The sequence below is a fragment of the Eumetopias jubatus genome, unplaced genomic scaffold (assembly GCF_037043125.1).
Source record: "Eumetopias jubatus isolate StellerSeaLion01/CBP00866 unplaced genomic scaffold, mEumJub1_p1.0 scaffold_2, whole genome shotgun sequence".
NCBI lineage: Eukaryota > Metazoa > Chordata > Mammalia > Carnivora > Otariidae > Eumetopias > Eumetopias jubatus.
Window position 1 is genome coordinate 20,750,498 of NW_028274808.1, and position 12,257 is coordinate 20,762,754.

Sequence of the window (12,257 nt, forward strand, 5' to 3'; positions counted from 1 at the left end):
GTTTGTTTCACTGTCCATGTATCTTATTGATGGAAACTGTGTTGCTTCCATGTGTTGGCTATTGTCAATAACACTGATATAAATGTAGGGGTGCATGTTGTTTTTGAATTAGTGTTTTCATTTTCTTTGGGTAAGTAGCCAGTAGTGGAATTATTGGATCATGTGTGTAGGATTTGTTTTTAATTTCTTAAGGAACCTCCACACTGTTGCCCACAGTGGCTGCACCAGTTTGCGTTCCAGCAGTGCACAAGGCTTCCCTTTTCTCCTTTTCTCCACGTCCTTGCCTACATGTACATGTTATCTTTTGGATACTAGCCCTTCTGACAGGTGTGAGGTAATATCTCATTGTGGTGTTGATTTGCATTTTCCTGATGAGTGATGTTGAGCATCTTTTCATGTGTCTGGTGGCCATCTGTATGTCTTCATTGGAAAACTATTTGGATCGTCCACCCATTTTTAATAGATTTTTTTTCCTATTGTGTTACTGAGTTCTTTATGTATTTTGGATATTAACTCTTTATTGGATATGTCATTGGCAGATATCTTCTCCCATTCAGTAGGTTGACATGTCTCATTTTAAATCAAAAGCTAAAAATGACTAAGCTTAGTGAGGAAGGCACATAGAAAGCCAAGAAAGGCTGTCAACTAGGGCACATGTGCCAAACAGGCCAAGTTGTGAATGCAAAGAAAAAGTTCTTGAAGGACACTGAAAGTGCCATCCTAGTGAACACACGAATGGTGAGAAAGCAAAACAGCCTTATTGCTGATATGGAGAGAATTTAGGTGGTCTGGATAGATCAAGCCAGCCACATTTCCTTAAGCCAAAGCCTAATCCAGAGCTTTAATCCTGTGAAAGCTGGGAGAGGTGGGGAAGCTGAAGAAAAGGTGGGAGTTAGCAGAGGTTGGCTCAAGAGGTTTGAGGAGAGAAGCCGTCTCCATAACACCAAAGTGCAAGGTGAAGCAGCAAGTGCTGATGGAGAAGCTGCAGCAAGTTACCCAGAAGATCTGGCTCTGATCATCAATGCAGACAGCTACACTAAACAACAGGTTTTCAGTGCAGATGAAACAGCTTTCTTTTGGAAGATGCCATTTAGGACTTTCATAGCTAGAGAGAAGTCAGTGCCTGGCTTCAAAGCTTCAAAGGTCAGGCTGTCTCTGTTAGGAGCTAATGCAGCTGGTGACTTTAAGTTGAAGCCAGTAGTGCTCAATGACCATCCTGTACACAAAGCCCATCGGTTTACAACATGGTTTACTGAATAGTTTAAGCCCATGGTTGAGACCTACAGCTCAGAAAAAAAGCACCTCTTTCAAAATAGGACTGCTCATTAAGAACGTACCTGGCCTCCGAAGAGCTCTGATGGGGATGGACGTGACTTGGGCTGTTTTCATGCCTGCGAATACATCCACTCTGCAGCACAGGAATCAAGGAGTGTTTTTTACTTTCAAGTCTTACTATTTATGAAATGTATTTGTAAGGCTATAGCTGTCATAGACAGTGATCCCTGAGATGGATCTGGGCAATGTAAATTAAACCTTCTGGAAAGGATTCACCATTCTAGATGCCATGAACAACATTCGTGATTCATGGGAAGAGGTCAAAATATCAGCGTTAACACGAGTTTGAAAGACGTTGATTCCAACTTTCAGGGATGACTCTGAGAGGTTCAAGACTTCAGTGGAAGAACGAACTACGGATGTGGTAGGAATAATAAGAGAACTAGAAGTGGAGCCTGAAGGGGCACCTGGCTGACTCAGTAGAGCATGCAATTCTTGATCTTGGGGTTGTAAGTTCAAGCCTCATGTTGAGTGTAGAGATTACTTAAAAATAAATTTAAAAAAGCGGAGCTGTATGATTGATGGGACTGAACTGCTGCCACCTCATCAAACTTGAACGGATGAGGAGTTGCTTCTTACGGATGAGCAGAGAAAGTGGGTTTCTTTAGATGGAATCTACTCCCGGGGTAGATGCTGTGAAGACTGTCGAAATGACAAGAAAAGATTGAGAAAATTACATCAACTTAGTTGATAAAGCAGCAGCAGGGCTTGAGAGGATTGACTCCAATTTTGGAAGAAGTTCTGTGAGTAAAATGCTATCAAATAGCAGAGTATTCTAGAGAGAAAGGAAGTCCACCGATGTGGGCAAACTTCATTGATATCTTATTTTAAGAAACTTCCACGGCCAACCCAGCCTTCAGCAGCCACCACTGATCAGTCAGCAGCCATCAACACCCAGGCAAGACCCTCCACCAGCAAAATGATTACAACTTGCTAAAAGCTCAGATGATGGTTAGCATTTTTTTTCGTTTTTAAAGATTTTATTTGACAGCACAAGCAGGGGGAGGAGGAGAGGGAGAAGCAGGCTCCCCACTGAGCAGGGAGCCCGATGCGGGGCTCGATTCCAGGACCCTGTAGTCAACAGACTACAGTATAGTGTAAACATAAACTTTTATTTGCCCTGGGAAACCACAAAAATCTACTCAACCCACTTGATTGCAGTGGTCTGGAACCAAGCCTGTAGTATCCCCACCGTGTGCCTGTACTTACATCGAGTTGAAAAATCGTAACTCCGACCATCATTAGATTGGGGACTGTTTGTACGTTAATTAGGTATATAGGCGAGAACTCGAACTCAAGCTTTATAATGCAATTCGTTTCCAAAATATCCAAATCAGTAACTTTCTGTAAATTGCTGGCCCAGGGTTGTTCTGAGTCTGGGCAGATGAACTTATAATTAAAACTTTGTATGAATCAAAGTATTTAAAGACACAGGATTCCCCTCTGTTCCTTAATGGAAAATGAGCCAAGCAGAGACGCCAGTGATGCTGAGGAAGCAACCAGATGTATAAAGACGGCCAACATTAATGCAGTGATTAGAGTTGTCCGGCAAGAGCAAGAAATGACGGCCCCTCCGGACAAGGCGACTGGGCAGCCATGTTTGTACAGTGAAACATGTGACATCTAGAGCCAATTATTTCTCACAGGTCAAGAACAAACCATATTAAGTAAAATGTGACAATAAACAAGAAACATCCAGAAGATCTGGCTCTGATCATCAATGCAGACAGCTACACTAAACAACAGGTTTTCAGTGCAGATGAAACAGCTTTCTTTTGGAAGATGCCATTTAGGACTTTCATAGCTAGAGAGAAGTCAGTGCCTGGCTTCAAAGGGTTACCCAGGCTAACTTTGGGTAAATATGAGACTATTCTCTACATAGTATATGAAATAGATATAATTAAGAAATTAATAGACTACAGCTACAGTGGAAGAAAAATGGGCTTAAGTTTGAGAAGTCTCCTCCCTGGCTAGTTGTTATGTCACTATTTTTTATGTCTTCTATTTTTTTTGTTTGGTTGGTTTTTTGTTCTGTTTTCTTACATTTAAAATTGTTAAATAAGCCATAATTCTGGAATAATTTCTAAGGCATAAATGCTTATGTCAGTTTAAATGAAAATGCAGTTCATGGTTGTATGGACAGACATTTATTCACAGTGAAAACGCACGTACCCAGAGTGAATGTCACAAGATACAGAGTACCGCCCAGTCTGGTGAGCTCACTATTGTTAAGCATTCTCTCAACCTGCACAGGTTCTCTCTCACTCATTTTCACCTTTTCTCCCTTTTTGATCTATTACCCGAGTTTCACCTTAAAAATTAACAAATATTAATGGCTAACCTTCGAGCAGTAGTTACTAAGGGTAAAACAAGTTATCTGATCTTCAGCCCCAGGTATTTTAAAGCGGAATTATCTTCTAAAATAGAAAACAACAGTACATGACAGCAGCTGTAACTTAAGTCAGTCAGTGAGATAAGGTTCATAGGTGCTGGGAAAAGAACTCAGAAGTACAGGTCTTCCACTGGACCGAACTTTAATCTGCACAAGAGAGACACGGCCGTAATATGTGTAAGGCTCGGCTGGAGTGCCAACATGAAATTCTCCCCTTTCTGTTCAGAATCTAGAACTTGAGCATACATATAATCTAATTTATTGTTTCAGTTTCCCAGGCCAACTGGGTAAGAATTCCTGATCTGAATGATAGTTCTCTGAATAGGTTTTCTTTTATTAATTTTGGAGATCGATACCTCACATAAATTAATTACCAATACAGTGAATGTCCTCATAGGGAAATTCCTCATTTAACACTCCCTGATTAGGTGTTATAATTTTACACTGAAGTATAATGCAACTAAGAATTTTAAAGGAATACCAACCAACTTCTTTTCTTATGGGGTATTTCAGTAAATTGTTAATAAATTTCAAATACTAACAAACTAAATCTACATATTTTATTCAACAAAAAACCTGTAAGACTGACCTAACTGTTAACTGGCTCTGTGAAGCCTTAGTTGGGTATATGGCAAGTTTGCGATCTAAAGGTAATTCACCTTTTGAAAAACTGATTTACTTGGTGATAAAGATATCCCACAGATGTTTACTACTTAATACTTCATCTGCAAATCTGCTTCTCTGTTACCACACACAGAATCAACTGCTATCTCAAAACGCAAGTTTGTCTGAAGGCATACAGAGCCTTAATATTCTGGTACATAAAATTTAGTTCTATAATCCCTACTTGAAACAGTTTGGTTTTTCATGTAAAATTAATCACAGTGTTACTTGTTTGTGCAGGATTATACAACACTTTTTTTTTTTTTAAAGAACATGGCAACATAGATAGCAACTGAATTCTGGAAAATACTTATCTGATAATTACGTAAGTTCTAAGTGTTCTAAACTTACCCAATTTGAAGAGAATATTTATATTCTATAATAACTTCACCAATATCCAGGATACCTTTATAACTTGCCCTATTCTTGCACAGGAATAAGACATGCAGGTATCTAGACCCAACAGCAGTAACACTGATATTATTTGGAAGCCTGGCCTGATGGCTGGTCTTTATATTAAATTCTGTATTTCTCTAACTCTTGCTCTTCTCTAAATCTCCTAATCACATTGAACAGTGACTTACTGCATAGAATTCAACATAATTTCCAAAAAAGTTACTTTACAGGTAAGTCCAAACTTTATTTAAAACTACATCTTAAATTTAACGATACCAAACATCACAAGGGGAGGGAAAAAAAAATGACAAAAAAAAAAGGAAAGAAGAAAAACAACCCCACAGTGTATCAAGGCTTCAATCTGTCCAGAATTCAGTTTCTGATGTTTTAAACTGCCATGGGCAGAAATCAGCACACCTATCAAGAATGCAGTGTCAAACTAATTTACATTTTTATACAGATCAAAACAGATGTTTATTTAGTGCCATATCATATATGCATTGACTATGTAAAGCGAGTTACATGAGCCTCTGAAGACATCTCATACGCTTTGGGCTCCCACTGTTTCTGAAAAACAGAATAATTAATGCACTATAAATTACTGAATTAAGATATTACTCACTAGAATTTATTATTGTTCTCTTACATTAAAACTTTTAGCATAAAGTTATAAAGGAAATACTAATTTAGTGTAAAAACAGGTGAGGGTTTCTGTTTGAAGATGGCAGACTGAACAGATACTTCCTGTCTCTTAAAATTCCACCAGAAAAAAAAAAAAAAACTATGAAACTAAATCCCGACCAAGAAGAGTGGCTGAGGGAGAGCAGGCCCGGAGACAACAAATCCCTGCAATGCTCAAAGCAGATGGAGGTGCAAGGAAGGGGGGCGGGGCTCAGCCTGGACCCACTGGGAGGGGCGCAGGTGAGGTCAGCTGAAGGTTTGATACTTAGTCTGCCCTTCTCTTCACCCATTTCCAGGAAAAACAAAAATTGATGAATTGATAAAGAATAACAAAAAGAAAATCTTTGATTTTGATGCAAGACACATTCTCCTCTGAGTGGCCCAGGGGTTGTGCTATTAGATCCATAAAGAAGGAAATGTGGGATTATCACCTGACTCTGCAATGAGTCATGTTTACACAGAATGGTCTTCAGAAAAAGTAGTTTTAACTATTACAATTACAAAAATGTGTGTTTGCTTTTATAACTTTAATGTGAGAGGATGAGTAAAACTGAATAGAGAAAGCAGAAGGAAAAGGGAGTAGCAGCTGAGTAATGACGAAAGCTGATGGAACTAGAAAACATATATATTAAAAATAACAAAGGTAACACAAAAAACCAAAAATAATAGTGAAAGGAGAGAGAGGTCCAAATGCTCACTTTTCATAGGGAAGACAAGAGATGTCTGAATTTTTTAAATTAAGAAAAATTTTAAGAATATCATTTGGAGATACAGAGGGTCTCATCCAAAGGAACTAAAAACCAACAGTTAAAAGAAATGGGCTCCCACCAGTTTATCATGAATTCTTTTGTACCTTTCCTTCTTAAAATTGTGCTTCTGTTACCTTGCTTTTAAAACTCTCTAGACTTTTTACAGAATTATGCTTCCCTTCCAATATTTGGATTAAATCTTCCAAGTACTAGTAGTGGATTTAAAAAATAAACTGATGGTATCAAGGTTCCATTAATTTTTCAATATGTTATGGTTGAAAGTGGTAACCCTTACCAGGTTCCTTTAGTGTCTGAGAATTCCCAGCTAATTCTTCAACTTGCATTTCACATAGTATTTCACCAGATAAATGGTTTTTCTGTTCTTCTTCTACCATTTTCTTTCTTAGATCTGCCTTTGAAATAAAAAAAAACTGAAAATCAGTTTTCATCCCAGTAGTATTTGTCATATAAAGACAAGTTTAATTAAAGAGAGCAAAATACCTCTGAATATATTGTCAGTTTAAGTGGTAAATCTTCAACTTTCACAAAGTCTTCTTCATCAGATTTTTGACTTATGTTACCAGATTCCGCTTCCTGTAAGATAAATTATATTTAATGGGGAAGGCAATCCACTCTATCTCTGGATCTAAGCCATCTAAAGTCATACATGCCAAGGATAAAATGGATAAAATGGATTCTTAGATACAAGTATACATCAGTAATTCTGTCCTATTTGGTTTTTTTCTGTGTTCAGCTCTATGAATAAAGCAAAGCGGGAGCACACAGGAAGGGCCATGTACTTGTAGCTGTGGGCCACACTGTTGAGCGTTTCTGTCCCCATTTGAAAAAACAAAGAGCCAGCTTATACAGGTTAAAGGAAGAAACAGTAGTTACACTGAGGGCTAAAAGCATCAGAACAACAATTCTGGTTTCTTGATAATGTTTACAGAACGCATCAAGAGTGTATCCAGCAGAATTTACATACAGGCTTTCAGTATCAACTCCGTGGAAGCTGAAAAAGATGAGGTATGACTCTAATAGCTCATTTTTGGGATCATTTCAGTGTCTCTCTAACACTTGAATTCTTTTATTCTCCTAGTTCTCCTTTCTGATTTTTAATAGTATCATTTTACCAATTACCCAAGTGGAAACCTTAGATTTTTCCTCTTCTTTCAACATTTCTCACCCACCTCTCTCTCATTAAGCTTGTACTTGGTTCCTATGGTAAGGGAGCCTCCTAATGTAGCATCCCTGACAACAGTCATCAATCATCAGATTCATCTTCAAAAAACCATGACCCTGGCCATTTGACTTTCTTGCGCAAAGAACTTCAGTAGTGTCCCCTGCCTAAATTTCAAATTCAAGTCCCTCTATAATCAAACTTTAAGTTAATTTCACTTGACTGCCTCCTAGAGCAACTCTATGCACTCATTAAATTACAGTAAGAATAAGTCTAACAGGTAACTTTCAGAGTTGTAAATGCTAATTTCACTGTTGGTGAAGCCATCAAAACGGTTAAATTACTCTTTCTAGTAATGGTTTTGAAATATTATAGGCTTCCTTTCTGAGAAATTAGGAACTCATAATTGTAACTCTATCTTTAGGAAGAAAACTAATGTTAATTGAAAAAACAAAAACACTCTATTTAGATCTAAAAGTACATTGTTATAAATTCCTCAATTTTTGCCGACAAGAGAAAGTATACAAAACACAGTCCAAGATCCATATTATAACCTACATGCTATAAAATTAAAGTGAAACAAAAAAGTCCAGAGTAAAACTCAGCTTACCGACCTACATCCTAAATACAGATTTGCTACCATATATTTCCGTCATTTGCGGTAAGGAGTCTACTACTGTCAAACTGTAAACTTAGGTTTATCAAAGATTTATGAAATGTTCTAAAATTGTTGAGATGTCAAGCTTGGGCACTGTAAGAGATTAATGATTCACACATCATCTGTTCGGGTCTGAACTTGAACTCTCTCAAGGTTGCCACCTAAAACTCAAAATCTGGGTCATAAACTTATAAAAAAGTAGAACAGCTTTTAGGTTTTGATATATGATCATCTTAATTCATTATCACCCTTCTGTTCAAGTGTAAACTAAGTAAGAAATTTTTTTTGGCAGTTTCTAAACACAAACACAAACAAACCTAAACACAGTCTGTGTTTACAGACTGAAAATGTTAACCTGAAAAGGAAGAAATCCGCATAGAAATGAAATGTAGATGATACATACATAGTCATTCACTAACACCGGAGATTCAGTATCAGGACTTCCAGCCAGAGAGCTCTCAGGAGTTTCCTGAGCAGATTTAACTTCTTTGACTGTAGGCACCAAGGTTTCAATTTCAGTTAAAGGTAAAGGCAGAGGGTTAGGCTGTTTAGATGAATCAATGGTAGTGAGAGAGTCCTTCTGGACAGCGCTATTTAAAGGTTGCTCGTTTTCCAAAATATTGAGGTAACAGGGTTTCACAGGAGTGCTATCTTCGTCACCTGTCATCAAAAGAAAGTCAACTTTAGTGAAATGCAACAGTTGTTAAATTTCACTATTATACCAAATAGACAGTATGTATGAATGAGTAATCAAGACCTTTAAGACTCAAAAGACAACTACAAATTTTCCTTATCAATGATTCCTAAAACTAGTTGATCAGATTCATCTGGGGATGTTTTAAAAATCAATTTCCTGAAATCCACTCAATTTCTAATGAAGTATGATATTAATGAGTAATACCCAGGAATGGGTATTTGAAAAAAATCCTCCATGTTTGTTATCTAAAGATGTTTTCTTTGAAGATTTTTTCTGTGTGTTTAATTATTTGTCAACTTTTCTTGAGCAGCTGTTTGCAGAAACCAAGCCCTCGTGTTTTCTATAAAGGATTTAGGGGAAGAAGAAAAGACATACATCAGGCCCAAAATACCTTCAAACTTACATTAGCTAAGAATTTAGATTTTTTTTTCTTTAGCTTTTAAGCACTATGGGCACTTTAAATAATCCTAAAATTGAACACTTTAGATTTCTTGCCTTTACTAGTAGTGAGTTCTTGCTCTGATGAGACATTTTTGCTTTCTCCTGATTTTTCAAAGTCATGTTGTAGTACCTAGAAGGAAAAAGTGATGTCTTAATAGCAGGGCCTAAAATATATGGCCATTATATAGGAGATGGTTAGGAGTGTATGGTGTCTGTCCAACCTGAGACCTTCATACAAGGGAATTTAAAAATATCTTCTGAAAGTGTTTCAAGGAGGCTGTAGTTGAAACTTTAAGATGGCTAAGTACAATGTTTCATTTTCTTCTTAACCTCAAAATAATAGAGAACTAGAGTATTATGGATTCCACTATGTTTTTAAATTTTCTTTTTTTCAAATCAGACTTTTTTTAAGATTTTTTTAATTTATTTTTTAACAAAGAGAGAGACAGCGAGAAAGGGAACACAAGCAGGGGGAGTGGGAGAGGGAGAAGCAGGCTTCCCGCTGAGCAGGGAGCCCGATGTGGGACTCGATCCCAGGACCCTGGGATCATGACCTGAGCTGAAGGCAGACACTTATCGACTGAGCCACCCAGGCGCCCAGATCAGACTCTATCTTGAAAGAAAATAAAAGATACCCTTTTATATGTAGATGTTAAGTGAATGGAAGAAGAACTGACCAGGAGGGGAGAAAGATAAAGCCAAGTGCCTTCAGCAGGAGGAGAGAACAAAAATCAGATTCCCCTCATGCTTGGAAGAGGAATACAGTGGTGGATGAAAAGAGGGTGGTGCTGGTGGTTCTCTGAAGCTGTTAAAAGAAAATGCAAACATCGAGGTTCCCTCCCCCAACTTTAACAGAAAATGGGAGATTTTGGATAAACCGACCTAGTGAGCCTCAGACCCGGGGGCTGCCAGGGGTAAGGGTGGGGTCCAGAAAGCACAGAGGAGGACAGGAAAAAATGTCATGCTGAAAACAGAAGGGTTCAGCACAAGTCTTAGTGATGGACCCTCAGCACCACTCCCACATCTAGCTCCTGAACACAGGCAGCCAAGGAGGTATGACTACCTCAGCCTGGGCAAGAGGAGAATGGAAGACCCTTCTCTGGAGAAACAAACCGCCCCAGAGAAAAGGCCAATCAGTATTAACATTTAGGATTTTCTGTCAAAAAGCTATCTACCCAAGCACCCTAACAGTGAAACCCAGAACAACCCCAACCAGCTTTCTGGTGTATCATTTTTTAGTATAAACACTGAAGGTGCCACAGACATTTGAAGAAAGCCTCCAGGTGCGTAAGAGAAGATAGCGCTTCTTTGAACTAACAGCATGCTATAAAAAAGTAATCAGAAAATAAAAGTATTTAGAAATTAAAAATATGACATTCATGTAAGTTATTAATCAAAGAAATCTCCCAGAAAGTAAAACAAAAAGAGCAAGGGGATGATAAAAGGAAGAGAGAAGAAAATCAGAAAATCAACCCATGAGGGCTAATAATGTCTGATAATATTAATTCCAAGAGGAATGAAAGGATAAAATGGTGGGGAAGCAATACAAAAAAAAAAAATTTACCAAAATAAAGGACATGGTTATTGACTGCTTACAGACCCACTGAGTACTGAGTACAGTGAATGAAAAAAGACACACAACAATGTCTATCACTGTAAAACTTCAGAACTCCAGGGGGGAGAGCTCTAGTTGGGCAAAAAAAGAACACAAAGAATCAGAACGAAAAAGGCATCAGCCTTCTCAGCAGAGGCACTGAAATGATGTTTCAACCTGGAAGAATTTAAGATTTTCTTAGACCTATAAAGTCTCAAAATATTTATCTTTCATGCACTCTTTCTCAGAGAGGTACTAGAAATGTGCTCTACCAAAATGAGGCAAAAGGAGGACAAGACTGGATTCCAGAAACAGATAGAATAAAGAAGGACAAAGGGGATTCCCAGGCTGCTAGCTAGTGAGCAGGTCTAATGAAGAGCAAAGCCAGGATGGAGCAGGAAGGACAAACTGACAAACTGGTACATGCAGAAAAGTCCCCTGAGTTTATACAGCTATTGCTGGGCAGAACAGACTTGGGTATGTGGTCAAAGAAAAGCAGGCAAATAAAAAATGGAGACAATTATTAATTTCAAGTGAAAAAAAATGTCTGAGACTAAGCAATAAACAGTATTTGCTTAGTTCAACAGCCGGTAATATTTATGTAGTTTGTTTAGATCTATGGTCAAATGTAGGTTTAAGCAAAAGATACAACTGAATGAGGAGGATAGGATTAATATAATTAAATGAGGAGTTTAATTAAGTGACCTAAAAGTCTTCATCTACTATAACAGGAAGTCAACAGAGAATGTCATATTATTCAGAAATACAGTTACATAACCGAAGAAATCATACAAAGTGCTACCTATGGGACAAGATAAGGTGGAGGTAGGAAAGGGAATGATTTTTGTTATATCCTGTTTCCATGTATGACTAGGAAATACATAAAGATACATGAAAAATCCAGATCTTCTAGGTAAGTTGACCCCCGACCCCCCCAAAAAAGATTAAAGTGCTTTATATATAAGCATTGCTAAATATAAAAATAAACTAGTGTTTGACTGAGATTTTAGTAAGGATATTAAAAAGACTTGTTTATTCATGAAAACGAGAATAGGGAAGCCGTAAATTCTGACATCCTTAAGGAGGATCTGCCTTCAGGAGTTAGAAGACGGGGGAAGGTGTGTTAGTGCGGACCGGAATACCTGATCATCATGTTCAGTCTCTTCTATAGCTTCGGTGTTAGCCTGAAGTGAAGTCTGGACGTCCACAGGTCCCTCTTCAAATTCTTCAATTTCTTCATCATCATTCTCATCTTCTCCACTTCCATAATTAGTCAAAGCCTGAGTTTCAGCTTTGGACAAGTCTAAGTTGATTAATACACAGTTTTTAGTAAATTTTCAGCACTAAATCTTAAGAGCAGCCACCATGTACTGCATTCCTGCACTGCCCAAGTCCTTTACATACAGTATCTGAAAGCTTCCCAAACAGCAGGCAGCAGAACACTGCGGTGCAGAAAGGACAGGGCATCTGG

The 12,257-nt window shown here is 37.9% G+C and overlaps 1 protein-coding gene across 23 annotated transcripts in view; it reads right to left on the bottom strand.

Moving 5' to 3' along the window:
• The window catches only part of PCM1 (pericentriolar material 1), a 90,979-nt gene that overhangs the window by 6,090 nt on the left and 72,632 nt on the right, over positions 1-12,257 (bottom strand). For 7 of the 23 annotated variants that reach the window (XM_028099789.2, XM_028099787.2, XM_088020929.1 and 4 more), the window contains 6 exons: positions 11,929-12,089; positions 9,247-9,322; positions 8,458-8,714; positions 6,718-6,810; positions 6,512-6,629; positions 624-1,977 (listed from right to left, as the gene is read on the bottom strand). In XM_028099789.2, coding sequence (XP_027955590.1) covers positions 1,940-1,977; positions 6,512-6,629; positions 6,718-6,810; positions 8,458-8,714; positions 9,247-9,322; positions 11,929-12,089 — 743 coding nt within the window. In that variant the 3' untranslated portion in view covers positions 624-1,939. Of the gene's footprint in view, positions 1-622; positions 1,978-5,005; positions 5,354-6,511; positions 6,630-6,717; positions 6,811-8,457; positions 8,715-9,246; positions 9,323-11,928; positions 12,090-12,257 lie in introns of those variants that run through there. The other 16 variants (XM_088020927.1, XM_088020936.1, XM_028099779.2 and 13 more) reach the window with 5 other exon arrangements.